The sequence below is a fragment of the Phodopus roborovskii genome, unplaced genomic scaffold, assembly GCF_943737965.1.
Source record: "Phodopus roborovskii unplaced genomic scaffold, PHOROB, whole genome shotgun sequence".
In the NCBI taxonomy this organism is placed as follows: Eukaryota; Metazoa; Chordata; class Mammalia; order Rodentia; family Cricetidae; genus Phodopus; species Phodopus roborovskii.
The window spans coordinates 3,458,635-3,477,117 of record NW_026125575.1 but is presented as its reverse complement, the minus strand read 5'-3'; the positions used below and the strand labels follow the sequence as shown (position 1 = coordinate 3,477,117).

Genomic DNA, 18,483 nt, shown 5'->3' with positions numbered 1-18,483 from the left:
CTCTCAGTTGTAAGCATGTATACCACTGGACTGTCCATCTCCCTGAAAGCATGATAGAGATGAAGGTTGCTATTTTAATACATGTTATGGGTAGGATTTCGTGGTTGTTTGTCAAAAGTTTACTGCACTTATATGCAGATATGTTATAAAAAATGTAGGTTTTGAGATTACTGTTTTAATAAATGATTAGTTGTTTGTCAAAAGTTTACAGCATTTATATGGGGATGTTTTATAATAACTAAGTTGTATAATAAGATAATGATGCCATACATTGTCCCCTCTACTATTCATGGGGCCTCATTGTCAACACAGAACTGTGGAGAGTCAAAGACACAGATCAATTTCCCTGTGTATCTAATCACCAACATCATAATCCTAGTCATGGAGGAGGGCATATTTTCTCTGTTGCTGTCTTGGCAGAGAAGAGCCACCTTCCCTCAGAGTTTCTGACACCCTCAGGATGTGGTTTTTCACACTGTGTCTCGCACAGTAATACATGGCTGTATCATCATTCTTGAGGCTGCTGATCTGCAGATAGGCAGTGCTGATAGAGGTGTCCAAAGAGAAGACAAACCGTCCTTTGAAGTCGTCAGCATATGTTGGATTCCCAGTGTTGGTATTGATCCAGCCCATCCACTTCAGACCCTGTCCTGGAGCCTGTTTCACCCAGTTCATTCCATAATCTGTGAAGGTATACCCTGACGCCTTGCAGGAGATCTTCACTGACTGTCCAGGCTGCTTCAGCTCAGGTCCTGACTGCACCAGCTGGATCTCAGTTTGGACACCTGTGGAGAGAACAATGGGAAGAGAGAGGTCATGGAACTACCTTTGTTTACTCTGCAGGGCTGGGCTGGGCTCTGATGTCTTACTTTGGGCAGCTGCCAGCAGGAAAAGAAGCCTCCAAGCCCACTCCATGCTGTGTGAATTTGGGGCAGTGTAGTTTTCTTAGACTAATCAGGCTCTCCCTTGCTGGGATAGGAAGATTAGCCTCTGATTTCTACTCTAAAGGCTTTGCATAGGGCTCATTTGAATAAGAACATGCAGTGAGCAAATCATATACATGTAAATCTAATACACAAGCATCCTAGAATTCTGGTGGATAACATCAGTCTTTCAGTGTCTGGTATCTGTGGTTTCACACTGGTTGTGTTGTCCCCCAAGGTCTCTGCTTGAACTGGACCTGCACACTGACTTCATACCTGTGTACCCCACAATCTCACCATTTGGTCCCTGGTAACAAGGCAACAATGCCATTTACATTCTCTTCATCATATGCAAGTCCTACTATGAGTCAGTAATTGTAACCTTTCCAATGGAGACTGTCCTCTGCACACTGAGTCTCTCCAATAGTCCTTCCTTGAATCCAAATTTGCGCTGTTCTGGAACTCTTGCGGTCTGGTGTACTACCATATCAATGTCTAAACTTTATTGATGAAGCAATTAGAAATAAGGTATGTGATGGGAGATGTCATTCTGTAAATGTTTCTCATGCTGGTCAATGAATAAAGCACTGTTGGCCAATAGGAAAGGAAGATAGGAGGGACTAGGAGACAAGGAGGAAAGAGGAAGTAGTAAGGGGAGTCAAGATGGAGAGTCTGGAGAGAGCAGGAAGCCAGCGGGCTCTTCAGTAAGAGCACATGGAAATATTAGATTAACAGAAATGGGTTAATACTTAAGACAGAGCAAGCCCATAAGAAACTAGTACCTGGCCAACAGCATTATATCTAATACAGACTCTCTGTGCATTATTTGGTGCTGGCATGGAAGCAGGACAAGACCGGCGGCGGAGTGGGGTGGGGTACTCCTTACACAGGACAATAAGCCCATTGCGTATACAGAGAGTTGTGCTGGTTCTAGGAGACAGAATGTGAAAGGACCTGGTACTTAAATAAAGCATTTATTCTATTAAGACAGAGAAAATCACCCAAACACAATACTCCTTCTGCATTTATTAAGATAGGAGCACAGATATGAATTTGGAGATTTGTGTGAAAGGTTTTTCTCTTACACTTCTTCAAGAATAAAATTATTCAAAATAAATATATTGTAGAAACTAAAACAATAAAACCCAAAAATATCATGAAACTGATTTCTAGAAATACTGAAAACAAAGTCAGGAATGATAATAACAGATGTTATTAACTAACTCTTTGACTTAAAGCTTTCTCAGTGAGTAGAAAATCATGCCTGTTTCTGGAAACTTATACAAAATAAGGTGTTTATCAAGCTACATATGTTGGAGTAGAACCTATCACTGCCACTTTACTAAATAGAACAATCTCTCAGTATATTCTAAATATTCATTATTATACCCATAGAAGAGTTAACTCCATCCATCAAGCAAACTTCTATTTGCAACATTTGGGCACAACTACACCATAACAGAGAAAAATGTGGAGTAATTTTTTTATTAAAAGTGGCCTTTTCCTAGAGACAGGAGAAAAGCCCTAGTCCCTACTTCACATGACCTGTCAGATTTACATGACCCCAACTGGATGGCATTCCCCTACATATGGAATTGGGGTGGGGGGATGGGAGGGGAGGGTGGTTAGGGTGCATGTGAGAGGGCAGAGAGGGTAAAATGGAGGGAAGAAGGGACAGAGGGAAGGAGGGAGGGAGGGAGAGAGGGAGGGAGGAAGAGGAAACTGGGATCGACATGTAAAATAACAAATTAAATTAAAAAATGCTTTGACTCCAAAATTTTAGTTCAAGGACAAGTTACTGGGGAAAAGGATTTCTACTTTTGTGTCCACAGAAAATGAAAAGCTGTGGATTCCTTCCAGACTAATGTGGTTTGATGAAACCAGACCGCCTGAAACAGAGTATCAGGTGATCCTACATTCAAAACAGCTGGACAAAGCAGCCTTACAGACTACAGCCAGGATTTCTGCATCTTCTTAGAATCCCCCATGACAGCGCCCCTTACCCGCAGGAAGTTGTTTGGAAAGAACGACGCTCAAATTCCCAAATATTGTCTATAAATGTTTGTTTTCATTTAAATGGACTTGGCTATATAAAATAAAGAAAAAATAAAGAAAAAAAGTGGCCCTAAAAGGCTTCGTTTTAATTGTAATATAACAAGTCACATTCTTAAGGACATTACACTGTCACTTAAAGTTTCCCATGATTATTTCATACAGACAAAGTTCAGCTTATACTTCAATCGAGGGACACTGAGAATCCTTGGCATATCCTGATGCTCAAGAATAAAATGGAAGTCAAATGATAATTGGTGAGGACAAAGTTCCTATCGTATGTATACAATTAATGACATTGTTGTTTACTTTATTCTGTATGTTAGGTGTTTTGATTATTAAGTGTCAAGAGAACCTTTTTTTTTGGTCCAGTATATTTGGAGACTGGGATCAATATGTAAAATAAAATAAAAGTAAAATAAAATGAAATAAAAATATAAACTTTAAAAAAAAAGAATATACAGTCCTAATAATGTCCAGTCAACAGGGTTTCAACTTTAAACCAAGTATCCCTGGCTTAAAAATGTGTTTTGAAAATGCAATTTGGAAATAAAACTGAGCACAATAATGTACTGTATGGAAAAAAGACAAAAAAACAAAAACAAAACAAATAAACAAAAATAAATAAAACCATCCTATGTCCCTAAGAGTCTTTCAGAACTAAAGAGCCTTTATGTTTTGATTTTTAAAACTTGAACCATATTTAAGTACAAACACCATGCAGCTCCCACTTGGGGTCTGCTTTTACAAAGGCTACTCATCACTACTTGATGTGCATGTATTTCATGGACTTAAATATTTGCCCATCCTCTCTCCCCTAGTGTCTAAACTCCACAAAGAAAATGAAAAAAAAAAAAAAAAAAAGTAATGCCATTGCTTTCTTGAGACCATTTACTAACACTTGAGCATACGAGAAAGCAGGACCACAAAGCCAAAGAAGTAATGTTCCTAGGGGCCAGCTGTGTGCTTGGTGGACAGAACACTCCGGGACCCACAGGAAGTGGGTTGTCCTTCCTCACTGCGCCACCTTCTGGGCTTAGACCAGGGCTGGATGAGCACTCAGTGCCTGCTGCCACAGAGACACTTCTGTCCCCTGCAGGAAGGCTTGTTTATGTGCAGGCTCACACTGAAGTTCTGCAACTGTGTCTCTTGCACAGTAATACACAGCTGTGTCCTCAGTGGTCACAGAGCTCAGCCTCAGTGAAAACTGATTCTTCGATGTGTCTACTGTCATAGTTATTCGGCTCTTGAGAGACGGGTTGTAGTTGGTGTCTCCATCGTTATAAATTTCACCCATCCACTCCAGCCCTTTCCCTGGACGCTGACGAATCCAACTCCACCAGTTGCCACTGCTAATGGAGTAACCAGTGACAGTGCAGGTGAGGGACAGTGACTGAGAGGGCTTCAGCAGACCGGGCCCTGACTCCCGCAGCTCCACCTGGGACAGGACGCCTGTGAAGAAAGAACAAGAGTGAGCCAGGGGCTCAGAATCAGCAGACCCAGGTTCTCCCCTGCGTCCCATGGAACTCACAGCTGGGAACCGTCAGCAGGAAAAGGAAGACGCACAAGTGTTTCATGTTCTTGGAGGTGAATTCAATGCCTTCCAGGAAATACTCTGCAGGTTATAGGAGGCTCTGAATTTAAACAAGGGTTATAATGCTGTGAATTTGCATGTGGGATATTCCTATAAGTAGATGTATGAGAGCATGATGGATGTCTACTTTCACAACATGAGTGAAAAGGCTGCAAGCTAGTCTCTCTGAGAGCCCAGCTCTCATTTACTCAGTAACTGACACAAGCTCTTTATGTGAAAGTGGGAAATGAGCACAGTGGGTTTATCTGGGGCCAGAGTGGTCATCCACACAATAAATTAATAGATAGCTAAATAAACAAATAAGTGTATTAAATTTCAATCATCACATGAGGTATCCCAGACTGACCACTTGGTGCCCACACTTGATGCAATGGTTGAACTATTAACAGTATTGTCCCTTTGGGGAAATAACAGTGACCTAAGACCTCAGCTCTGAGTGGATGGTACAGGGAAACATGTTCTGCTTCTACTCATGTCATAACCCACTATAAGTCTATTGACATCACCTACCATATTCCCAGAGTCATCTCTAACACACTCCTTGATCTGTAGACAGTCCTCATACCTGATTTGTACACAGTCTTCTGAAGTTTCGTGTTCATGCATGTTCCTGCCTTTACCGTACAGCCTGGCAGTAAATAGTATGCACCGGATATACTAAAAGAGGAAGGTAGCACCTGTGAGTGCAGAGCTAATCAGATTAGTAGTAGTGGAGTGAAGTGGAACAGTAGTGTAACTCAGGTCAATAAAGTGCTCATACAAGAAATTTACGCAACATAAAAATGAAAAGGTAAAGCTGGTTAAAACAGAAGCAAAGGAGAAGGGTGGCAGAGAAGGACACTAGCAAAGGGAGGAGGGGGATGAGAGAGGACAATGAATACTTGATAAAGCAATAGGAGAAAGTGGAAGTCACAAGATTTGGGTAGGAGAAATAATGGAAGAAAGAGAGGGAGAAGGAGTTGGTGGCATCTTAAATACAATTCACAGAAGTCTTGGGGATCAATGTGGAAGGGTATATGGAAAGATTATAAGTGTCACAGAAACAGGGAGATAGTTGGGAGAGTAGATTTCCTATAAATGCCAAACACTATACCCAGGATGTCTCACCAGCATGAATGCCTAACTAGTAGCGTCTTTTAAGGCTTTATAGCCACTTTCTTGTACCACAGAAATGATAAAATTTGGGCCCAGGAAATTGTTTGTTCTGAGAACTGTCCTGTGCTCTGTGGGTGCTAGAAAGAATCAGTAGCCTCCATCAAGTAGAGGTCAATGGAACCTCACAATGATAGCAAACATTCTAAACTATATTCATACAATGATTTTTGTCATTAGGTGGAGGCATATATCTGACCTTCAGTAAAGTTTGGCCATTCACCTCACGATATACATTTCCCAATAAACATCTCACAATATACATCTCAGAGTTACAATATACATCTCACAATATACATCTTATAAAATATATCGCCTAACCCATCACAGTTATTACATACAGGATAGGACATGCTCACCAGGATGCAGGAATGGTGAGACACATCTCAAAGTTGAGAAAGTGTGCAATGAAGGTTGAATCATTTACTATCAAATGCCCAGTTGTTAACAACCTAAGTTATACTGTCCTACCTATATTAGGTTTATCATACTTTTAACCTGATCTTAATGTCAGACCCTGGTAAATAAGAGATATTTTAAATGATATTCTCTATTCCAGACGTAAAGTTCCTGACATCTATATGAGCTTATAACCTGACCAAATACCTCAATTATCATCCTGTACATCCTGTACATTCACAGTAAAACTCTTAATCCTTCCCTACTCTGTCACCTTGAGTCCCTGTCTATTTGTCTGTCTCTCTGTCTGTCTGCCTTTCTGTCTCTTTGGAAATCTATGAATTTTGCGCTCTCTCTGTCTGTCTTTCTCTCTTTACCTCTCTCATGTTCTCTCTGTCTGTCTGTCTCTCTCATTGTCTCTCTCCGTGTGTCTGTCTATCTGTCATTTTTCCATGTTGACACAATGGATTCAAGACCTCACAGTGGCCCAGACAAAGTCTTAGCCACAGTTCAGTGGAATTGTTCTTATACTTCCTAACGGTTTCTTTCTATTTAAAGCAAGGCTTGTTAGCCTGCAGAGATCTTAAAGAGAAGGAATATTTGAGACCCATCCAGGCGTAGAGGTTACACTGTGTGTCTACTCTGACTTCCACTAACCATAAACACTGTCATAGTCAACATTAATTAAGCTTTTCCTGAAATTCATTTAGAGTACAGCCTCACAATTACTCTGACCTTCCTTAGCCTTGACCCCAGTGACCACTGTAGGGCATTTTGTGCAACAAGTGGTGAATTTTTTTGTATTTAGTTCCTTTGGACTGTGTGGTAGTTTTTAAAATTATATAAAAAAAACAGAACTAGTTTTCCACAGATGTTACAAACATGTATAAACCACAAATGCAGAGAATGTCAGGGACATCATCAGATGGATTTGAGACCCAAGAACCAGGACTCAACCAACTATGTCTGCTCCTGTTCCTGCAATGTCCCTGTTCCCATGTTCTGTTGTCGCCCCCTGCTGGTTCTGAGCACTTCTGCAGGGGGGTTGTGCCAGAGTTCACATTGAAGTCCTCTCACTGTGTGTCTGCAGTACAGAAATAAATGGCAGTGTCTTCTCTTAAGCTGTTCATGTGCAGATATACGCTGCTTTTGGAGTCCTCTCTTGAGATGGTGAATATTCCTTTCACGGACTCCCCATAGTATGTTGCATAATTATTACCTTTGTCTCTAATTTGTGCAACCCACTCCAGCCCCTTCCCTGGAGTCTGGTGGACCCAGTTCATCCACGCATTACTGAAAGTAAATCCAGAGGATGCACAAGAGACTTTTAGGGAACTTCCAGGCTGTGCCAAGCCTCCCCCGGACTCCACCAGCTGCACCTCAGATTGGACACCTGCAAAAACAGAATTCTGTCACTTAACTGAAACAAATGTTGGCTGACCCTCTCACTTACACCCACTCACACACTCAGTGTCTCTCCTTATCTATAAGTTTCCTTTTAAAAGAGCAGCAATGAAGATCCAGCCCATGATATCCATGATGAACTTCACAGGGTAATCAATGGCTTCTGTAAGAGGGAGAATCAGTTTTCATGAAGGACAAACTTCATTATAAGTTATTCATTCCAGATTTACTGCACTAAACACATGTATATAAGCATAATCACCACTGTACTAGAAGCATTACAAACACACACACACACACACACACACACACACACACAACACTGGAGAATTATGAGGTTGTGGGGGGAGTGAAGGTTTTATATGGGAGGAATTTGAGTGAGTACAGAACTAAGTTTAAGAAATTCTGAAAAATGTTTTATTTTAAAAGCAACAAGGATACCTTATCTCAAACAATTCCTTAGCAAGTGGTCTGTGCTCAGTGCTTAACACTTAATGAGAAGATTGGAAACCTAGGGCTGGGCTCATCAGTCAGTAATGCATGGTTAGTGTTTGGGTGGATTTTATGAGCAGCAGAAGACTTTGTAGTTTTATGATTGAATTGTAGATATATAATTACCTAGAGAAAATGATAAAGACAAAACTGCATTATAGGGAAAGAAGTAACGAATTAGCTATTATTTATTTTGTATTTGTTTTATAATTTATTATTTCTTCATTGTGATCTGACAAAGGTCATTATTATAAAATTTTGATGATGTTAAAAGGAATAACAAAGTTTATGAATGTTGAATCCTGATATTAAATTGAAGTAAAAGGTTTCAAGAATGTAGTTAAGTGCAGATTTATGCAAAATGACTAGTGTGTGATACTCAATATCGAAAAACAATGATAAGTTTGGCTAGGGGTGGTGTACGCCTTTATTATCAGTCCTTGCAAGGCAGGGGCAGGTGAATCTCTCTCTGTGAGGTCAAAACCAACCAGTCCTATAGAGCGTGTCCCAGGAAAGCTGCAAAGATAAACAGAGAAACACTGTCTGAAAAAATGGAAAATACTGGTTTGAAATTTTTATAGAGTATGACTTATATGAAAAAAATCTTCTAAATTTGAACATTTTGTTTTACCTGTTATTCTGTTTTGGGCTGTGTTGGATGTAACACCCTTGTACATGAGATTATTATTTTTAAACTTTTTAAAATAATAAAGGTAACCTGAGTGTGAGTACCAAAAGTGAAGGGAAATCTAGAGCTCCACTCTGGGACCCAGCTTTGGCATCTCTCTATCAATCCCATCCTGTCCCCACCCAGGTCATGACACTATACTGACTGGGTGAGACTCAGCATGAAGAGCCTTGAGATTGCCTCTCATGAGACAATATTGGCCTGTCTTAGTTTCCAATGGAGGAATTTATTCTATTCTGAGATAAACTGTCTTCATGGTGATTGGGGACTTATTTGAATTGTATAAGTTCTATTTCTGTAAAATTCCCAGGAGAATGACAGATTCTAAGAACTAACTGATCATCTCTATGTCACATATTGTATCCTTCTAGACACGGTGTATAAGTACCACAGGACATGGCCTCCTGAGCCTTGTATGTGGTTAACTGAGAGCAATAAACTCTGAGTAGAGTTAGGAAACACCTTGATGTCTGCTCTACACTTACTGTTCAGGCGTTGTACAACTCATTTACTTTGGTTTTCCTTTCCCCTGTCACATGCAACAATATTATTAGCAATGTTATTCATCATACAAACTTGATGTCATTTGAAAATCATAATATTAAAAATCAGAATGTCACCATCTGTGTTTCCTTTGAAAGAACATGGTATCCAATAGATTAAAATCACTCCCATGTAGGGATTTATCTGAAATGATTGTAGACAGATTTATAATATCTCCTTATTATATACATGTCAGTAGGGTTTTCCTAGGAATCTTCTGTGAATGAGAGACTTTAGGGCACCCATAAGATGGAGTTCTGTGGAGAATGAAAGTTTTATCTTTCTTTGAAAAATACAGTAGGTCCCCACTGACTCAATACACAGAGAGTGTCGTCTTACACATTGAGACTGCAGAATTTATTGCCGACGATACAGACTTAACTTCATTGTATATACAGTTACAAGATACTATCAGAAATAGGACTCATCCTATATACATAACACGTCATGTCCTATATGGGTCTGAAAGGTTCTCTAGATGAAGGCAAAGATTAAATTGATTGATTATTAATAGAAAGTGTGCTAGAAGCCTCAGAGTTTCATATGGAACACCATGTGAACTGCAACGGTTTAAAAAAATGATTTTTCTATCACTTGGCAACAAGCTAAGGAAACAGTAAGGAAATGTCCTACTTGCTTATTCTATAACCAAACTCCTTTACCACTAGGCAGTAACCATAAAGGTATAAATAGAAATGGAATATGGCAAATGGATGTGTTTCATTTTTGCAGAATTTGGAAAAATAAAATACGTGTACCACACTATAGATAAATTTTCAGGGTTTCAATTTGCCACTGCTCTGAGCTCTGAAAAGGCTGATTCTGTTATCACACACCTATTATAGATAATGGCCATTATGGAAATGCCTGCACAAATAAAAACTGACAAAGCTCTGGCATGTGTCTCCAGCAAATTGAAACAGTTATTTTGAATATTATAACCTAAAGCATATAACTGTTATACCACACAATCCTACAGGACAAGCAGTAGCTGAGAGATCCAATCATACTTTAGAGGAAATTCTCCATAAACAGTCAGGAGTAACCAAGACACCCAAACACAGATTACATAATGCTTTATTAACATTAAACATTATTAATGCTAATGAAAAAGGAAAAACAGCTGCAGAAAGACACTGAACAATAGAAAAAACTTCTGAACTAAATCAGCTGGTGTATTCAAGGAAGTATTGACCTCAGTATGGAAACAAGGATATGTGTTATTTTGGGGTAGGGGTTTCAACTTTGTATCTTCAGGAGAAGAAAATCTACAGATACCATCTAAGTGATCAAGATCCAAGTTGAACGACAGAAACATCTTAATGAAGAAAACTGATAAATCATCCAACAAATTTGTTCCCATGAGTTGTGTGGAGACCTCTCAAAGGTAGGGGATGTGTACTGTTCTTGTCCTTACAGGAAAACAGAGAATACCTATCTTCAAACAGTCATAAGACACTGAACATGTAGGTACCTACAAACAGAAGATAGATCTCCAGAAAGAATCACTTAATGAAGAAGAATCTGATTTTTGGTTAAAAAAAATATTTAATTGTAGTAAACTATTTCTATACAGAAATCTATTTCTCTTAACTATTTAATATTCCTCTAGCCCAGTTCATGTAAACCAAAGCTGGCTTTCAAATTGGATTTGGCTATCCTTCTCTAAATTCAAGCACGTTGTTAAGATTAAATTCACAGTTTCTGCCTTATAACCAGAAGCCAATTGGTGTAAGGCAGAAAAAAACAAACTCTGGGGACTAATTTGCAATTTCTCTCTGAAATCTTAATTTTCTTATATACATTTAATGTCTATTGTTGCCTTTCCTTATATGCATACCTTAAAACTTGATAATTTTACATTGGTATTGACTTTTAAATTTTACAGAAGGAATAATAACAATTCCTAACAGCAATCTTTGAACTCTTCAGGAAAAAGATGGGGCCCCACTTTGAAATTTCCACTTGACTCAAACTGATGCATCTGAACTACAAACATCACCCTAAAAACGGTTTGAGAAAGTTTTGCTTGAGATAAATCCAGACTAGCTAGCTAAAATAGTGCGCCTTCTTATCACACCCTGGCCAGAGTTTTAGATAGAACGTCATTCAAGCATTTCCTGCCACACAGTGACTAGCTTCATATGTCACACCCAGTTCCTTTGAGAAATTTAATTGCTAAAACTTTTCTTCCTTCAGGATATCATGGAGAAATCATCATCCCATTTCATCAGGAAGTAACATTAAACTTTCTTAATGCTAAAAGAAAGGAAAAGCAGCCACAGAAAGTCACTGGACAATAGAAAAACTCCTGAATGAAGTCAGCCAGTGTACTTCAAGGATGTAATGACCTCAGTATAAAAACCAAGCTATGGCTTACATTGGGGTAGGGGTTTCACATTTGTTTCTACAAGAAAAGAAAAGCTCTATATTCCATCAAAGTTGATCAAGATCCAGTTTGACTAGAAGAAACCTTGTGATGAGGAGAAATGATTGGTTATCCACCAGGGTATATCCCGTGAGTTGTATGGAGACCTCACAAAGGTAGGGGGAGTGTTTTGCCCTTGTTTTTTTTTTTTTCAGGAAAATCTATCTCTATAAAAGCAAAAGGATAGACATGTAGATTCCTAAAGAAGAGAGGATAGCTAGCCAGAAGGAACCATCATACAAAGAAGAATCAGACATATGGTAAAATACTGACACCAAATGCTTCTTTTCTGATCCCCTGCTTCCCAACACTATTATATTCCTTATTGACATAAAAATCAAACCTGTCTTTGGAGCTGGAATTGGCCCCCATTCTCCAAATTCAAACATGTTGCTTAAATAAAATTCAGAGTTTCTGTCTCACTTCAAAAGGCCATTAGTGTAAGACAAAACAAAAGAAGATTCAGACCTACTATAGTCTTAAATCTGTCGCTTCTGAAATCCTAATTATCCTCATTCTTAATTTCATCTTTATTGTTAACTTTATCTGTATGTTTACATGTAGAAATTAAACAGTCTCTGCTCATATTAATGCTTAAGTCCTCCACAGCTATCAAAAATTTTCCTAAAAGCAATCTTTCAACTCTCCCGAAAGAAGATGGGGCCCCACTTCATTGATTCCACTTGACTCAACTCGATGCCTCTGAACTAACAAATACCACCCTAAAACCTATAAGGCTTGAGACAACTCCCTGTGCACCTTCTTATACCCTGGTCAGAGCTTCAGATAAGAACTTCAGTTAAGATTCTCCAGACATGCAGAGACTAGCTACAATTGTTACAGCAAGTCCTCTTAAGAATTTTTGTTGCTTTAATCTGTTTTTTTTTTAATCCTGCAGGATCCAGTGGAGTAATTGTCATAGCATTTCAGCAGGAAGTAATCCTAGTAAAACAATGCCCCCCTTTTCCACTGTTGGCATTAAGGGATAATACTCACCTGCATAGGGTTGGTTTCTAGTTGTTTAGTATTGAGTTTGGAAGGTAATGTTCAGACTCTGGTCTCTCTTTTAGATGAGTATAGGGTATGGTTTGAAAAGGTATGGTTAGGATGGGATATAGGTAGATTTATGTACTATCTAGTCTACTAATTTTAGCAACTGTTAGCTATAGATATCTTAAATTGTTGGGTCGCTGATAACTTAAATTGGGACTTCTTTCTGTTTATGTTGTTTTGTACAAAATTATAAAACTATTTTGATGAATATACATTTTGTACATTGATACAACTTAGGATATTTTATCATATTGCACCTTACAGTTCTACCTCTAGTAAAGGCATTTCAGTTCTATCTCTGTTAGTGAGAATTATATATGATGTGTATATAGTAACATTTTTGAAGTTTTGTCCTTGTTAAAGTACTTTGGAATATTTTGGCCATTATGCAACCATGTTACTGAGAATACAGATTATTATCTCCGACATTTCCTACACACATGAGAGCAGTCAGAGATAGATATTTAGGATTCAGGTACTTCATAGACCTGCAGAATATAGCATTTAAATGTTTTAATATTAGTACTCCATTGACATGAGACACAATTGCTCCTGACCGCACCAAGCTATTTCCTGAGAATATGTTGGGCACTGATAAAAATCCTTCTGGAGTTCATTCTCTCCTAAGTTAATGACTTTATGAGAACATCCCCCACCTCTTCTGCTGACTTTGGACATGCTGTCCTACTATACTTGAAGAAGACAGACAGAAGATTGCTGTCAGGATATGACAGCCTTTCTACCTCCCTGCTTCTGTGTTGGTCATTCAGATACTCTGGGCCTTAGCCAAATATGGCTGCCCCAAAATTTTGTGAGACTTTGGGCCTGCTATTTCTGCCTTCGCTGCATCCTTTGGAAGTTGCTCCCCTGCACTTCCTACCAACCTGAGTATTCTTAACCTCATTCTCAGGTCTTTAATGAGGTTGAAGATTAGACTGTCACAATTATTATTCACTCTTCCTAGGTATAAATATTAGGTAGAAGACTTAAGCTTTCCAGCTTAGCACAACTGTGTATTGATCTCTGTTATCCCTTCACCCCAGGACTGGATATGTAGTTCTTGCCATTTGCTTTTGTTACCTCACTGGTCTTAAGTGTGTATGTTCTTCCATTTCCTTATCCTAGAGCATACTTGATATTTCCTATCTTTGTATATAGTTTCATATCAAGCTTAAATCTTTCTCTTTAGACTAAAAGGGAAATTGTAGTGACATGTCTGCCTCACCAGCATGTATAGCGCTGACAAGTCCCAAATGGGCGTGGTCCCAGGTGATGAGTTGACAGGGGAAGGCTATCTTTCTCCTCTCTCTCTCTCTCTCTCTCAGTTGCAGACTGGCTGTGAGTACTTGGAGCAGGAACTTGAGGGTCATCGGTTTCTCAGGTAAGTGCATTCACCTCAAATAAAGCTCACTTTACCTGTACTGAGTTTAGTGAATCCTGATTCGGTGCATCCTTAACAAAGCCTGTGATAAAACAGGTTACTTAAGGTTATGAGAGGAAAATCGGTTTGGTGAGATGTTGTTTATTTGGACTTTGCTGGTAATATTCACGTTCAGTTTTACTCAAAGATAGTCCAACCAAAGTTCCGGTCTCTTAGAATCCACTATACATTATTTGTCACTATGCATTATCGCAATATTCAATTTAGTGTTTTATTACAGAAGAAACATGTAAATGGTGATGGTCACCAGACCTCATTCAGCATCATTTTTTATACAAATGTAACTTGGAAAAGTTGAAAAAGACATCTAGGACTGAGAGGAGCAGGGAGAAAAATGTCCACTCAAGTGATTATTTCTGAGAGAGTCTCCAGGCTGCTCTTCTCTGTCATCTCAGCTTCCTGCTCCTCCAGGGTTTCTGACACACTCCGGATGTGGTTGCAGCACTGCATCTCTTGCACAGTAATAGACTACAGAGTCCTCAGATGTCAGCTTGCTGAGATCCTTGTAGGCTGTGCTGGAGGATGTGTCTGCAGTCAGTGTGGCCTTGCCCTGGAACTTCTGATTGTAAGCAGTATTACCATTTCCAAGATAAATCCTTGCAATCCACTCCAGGGCCTGTCTAGGCTTCTGCCTCACACAGTGCATATTATAGATTGTGAAGGTGTAGCCTGAAGCCTTGCAGGACAACTTCACTGAAGTCACAGGTTTCCAAACTGAGGACCAGACTGCTGCAGCTGGACCTGGGAGTGGACACCTGTGGAGAAAAAAAGGCAGAATGTATATTTTTGTCTCTGTTTATTCTTCAGGTTTGGAACTGGAAATACCCTTACTTGTAGTTACTGCTCCATCCCATTGTGAGGACCTGTGTCTTCAGTAACTGTAGAGAGGACACTGATCTTATGCTGTGCTGCTGTGTGAATGTCTTTGTATTTACCATAATAGACTCAGGCAATGTGCTTATCCATGAGCAGAGTACTTCTTACATAAGAAGCAAGTCCTGCTGGAGAAAAAGATAGAGGGCACCTGGGCGAGGCAGCAGAATGCTGAGGACCCAGTCCTAATCCTCTCTGAGGATAGGTACAGCATCCTTCTTCCCTGGGCTCTCTGCACATGCTTAGGAAGTAACCCTCAGGAAGTAAAATCTCAATACATTTCAGGCTTGAGACAGTGGCTCCAATATGTGACAGGATTATCAAATTGATTTACAGTGAGGGGCTGTGATGATGATGATGACTGTGTTGGGAAAATTAAAATACGCTGAATTTGAAATTTACAGCCTCCTATAAGACACATGCGATTGATATTTCGCATTCAAAAGGATTATTTATTTACTAAGAAATGCTCACAAATAAACCAAAGCAAATATACCTCAGAAATACTTGAACAGCTGTTATTATTGCAACAGCTCACAATAACTGTATTACAGAAATAAACTATGTTTCTGTCAGCAGAAGGCATGTTACTATGAACAATACAACAGAAGATTTTCATCCACAAGGAATATGGAACTTACACCAGTGATAGAAAAATGGATGCAACTAGAGATAAATGCATTAATTAAGATGATCTAATAAATCAGATACTCAAGAGTAGTGGCTTAGATATGGCATGCTTACATACAACTATGAATAGAAATACATGATAAAGTATAAGTGAAATTGTCTAGTAGGATAAAGGTAAAATTGTTGGAAAAGAAAATACTTAGAAGATATTATGGGAAAATTAAACAGTGTATGAAATGCATGAGTATGAAAATTCCAAAAAGTATAAAATATGTGTTATTTTTACATTTCATATTTTATGTTTTGGAAAATTTAATTCATGTATAAAATATAGTGTGGTCATACCAATGATACCCCATTGATTCGTCTTGGGACTTTCTAGAAAGTCTCTGTCTCTCTTCATGACCTTTTAGTTTCAGATACACACACACACACACACACACACACACACACACACAGGAGTCTTTCACTAGTACACCAGAAACCTCCTAAAAACTTCTAAGAAAACTGATCATATTTTTCTCATCAATGCCAATAGATTGCCAGCTGGGTGTGGGTCATCAGGAGTGTCTCTCCATTCATGTAACAGTTTTAAAAATTGTTATACAGACTTTAGTGTTGTTAACAGGAGAGGCATGCACCAAGGTGTAAACGTGGTCCCCTAGGACTACTTATGAAATTCAGTTTTTGTATCCTATCATGCGGGTCCAAGCAACTAAACTGATGTTGCTAAGTTTGCCAGAAGACACATTTACACAATCAGCTACTTCACAGGCTCTGACAAAACTAAATTGTAATTTTAAAAATGTTTTCTGTCATATCACATTGTGCATCTTTTGTTTTACTTGTCTTTTGCCTATATATCATGGTTACAGACTTTTCTTTTGGTATTTTTGTGTGCTGGAGTGTAAGAGTATTGTTGTATTTTTGTTTGGTGTTAAAATCTTTCCTAATTTTTTGACAATTTTTTCCTTGATAGAGAATGACAGGGTGTAGAGTTGGATAAGAAAGGATACATAAATGACCTAGGAGGAGTAGGCAGATGGGAATCAATGTTCAGAATACATTACCCAAGACTTTTCAAAAAAAATGTAAAAATGTAAATGTAAACTGAAAAAATAAATAAGAATATGAAAACCCATTAAAAAGTTTAACAAGAATCTTACTGTGTTTGAGCATGGAAACATCACATTTCAACAACAGCAGGTGCAGGTCAACTATTAGACTTAATAAAGGAAACAACAGAGGATACAGAGTACCTCCACATCAATCCCATCTCTCTACAGTGATTCTTGGTTCCATTACACTCCCTGCTGGTCCTGAGCTTCAGTAGGTTTGTTTACCAATGCTTATACTGAAGCTGCACTATCTGTCTTGATCATTAAGATATTCCTGCAACTTCAGTGCTCACAGAGCTCAGCTGCTGGGACAAATGGCTTTATGTTAGTCAGAGATGTGGACTGGATGTTTCAGAGATGGATTGCTATAAATATCACTCTCAAAGCCAAGCTCCTCCCAGGTGTCAGTATGACCCAGCTCAGGCAGTTTCCCATATAATAAAATGACAACAGGATAGAGCAGTGTGTTTGCTGTATTCATCAGGATGTACCTGAGGCAGAGTACATGCAGTCAGAGAAACACAGTAAGTCTTCAGGTCAGCTGTAGCCCCTGTATCTTTATATGACACATTCAGATACAGGAGTCAACCAAACAAGGAGGCAGCACCTTGGTAACAGAGGTCAGTTAACAACTCAAACAAATATATTACATTGAAAAAGAAGTGGAAATCAAGCAAATTTATACTGTATGTCAGTGTATTTCCTGTCCTTCAGTTGGGGGAGGAGAGGACATTACTTTGACAAGGTTCATCATAGATGAAGGTACATATCCTTAGACACCTCTCCCTTTCTCCCTCCCTCCCTCCTTCCTCCCTCTCTCTCTACAATTCCAGGTCCATTTTACTTTTATCCAAGGGCAGGGCTTATATTAATAAAGCTTTATAGAAGTTGAATGTTTCATTTATGAAGAAGGACTGATTTGGAAATTGCTCCCAGGAATGAGAAAAGCCAATATTACTGTGTACAATTGGTTTGCATGTCAGTATAAATGTCTGAATTGTATCTTCACATATTAAAACAATAATATATGCTACAAAGTCAGCTGATTCCTGTTTGTTTTTCTCTAACTTCAATGTCATGAATCAGATACACCTAATGTTGCAGGACAGAAGCAGCTGGATTGAGTCCTTTGCAAAGCGTCTCTTCTATCTACACCACAGCTCTGAATGCAATGAGGTTGGCAATGAAATCCACACATACTTTTGGAATCCCCTAAGTGCACAACTTTCTTATCAGCTTCTGCTACCATTTACTTCTTAGGAGCTGCTTGCTGGTTTGGAGAATCTACTGTTATGAGTTTGTCTAGGAGCTCACACACAATGACCAAACTATGGCGCTTCCTACATTTTTCATTGTCAGTGGTTATGTTGAGTAGATATTCCAAGATAAAGGGTTTTCTGTGCCCTGCTTGTTTTCTAGATCCATGAAACAGTCATTTCTTTGGTGTTTTTGGGTCTACCTGTAGCAATGATCACTGATGATGAACTGAATGGATATAGAACACAACTGACAGATGGTGTCTACAAGTCCTTTACCAGGCCAAAATCCAAACACTCTGTAGAACAAAGGTTAAGAACAGGTATTCAATGGCCTCTGAGAGGTGATGGAGAATCAGTACAGATCCATGTTCTCTAAAAGCTTGAGACTGTGGAGCAGGTGACTAACACTGGGAAGTAAATATGAGGCCAGAAAA

General features: G+C 38.9%; 3 gene segments (V, D, J or C); all 3 read right to left on the bottom strand.

The window, feature by feature from the left end:
- Positions 1-375: 375 nt before the first annotated feature.
- Positions 376-938, bottom strand: LOC127216985 (immunoglobulin heavy variable 7-4-1-like). The segment is given in 2 exon segments: positions 376-785; positions 870-938. Coding segments are annotated over 2 exon segments (456 nt in total).
- Positions 939-4,011: 3,073 nt separating this feature from the next.
- Positions 4,012-4,564, bottom strand: LOC127216983 (immunoglobulin heavy variable 4-4-like). The segment is given in 2 exon segments: positions 4,012-4,427; positions 4,507-4,564. Coding segments are annotated over 2 exon segments (462 nt in total).
- A 2,296-nt stretch (positions 4,565-6,860) lies between these two features.
- On the bottom strand, positions 6,861-7,658 carry LOC127216953 (immunoglobulin heavy variable 3-73-like). The segment is given in 3 exon segments: positions 6,861-6,902; positions 7,212-7,515; positions 7,618-7,658. Coding segments are annotated over 3 exon segments (387 nt in total).
- Positions 7,659-18,483: the final 10,825 nt, after the last annotated feature.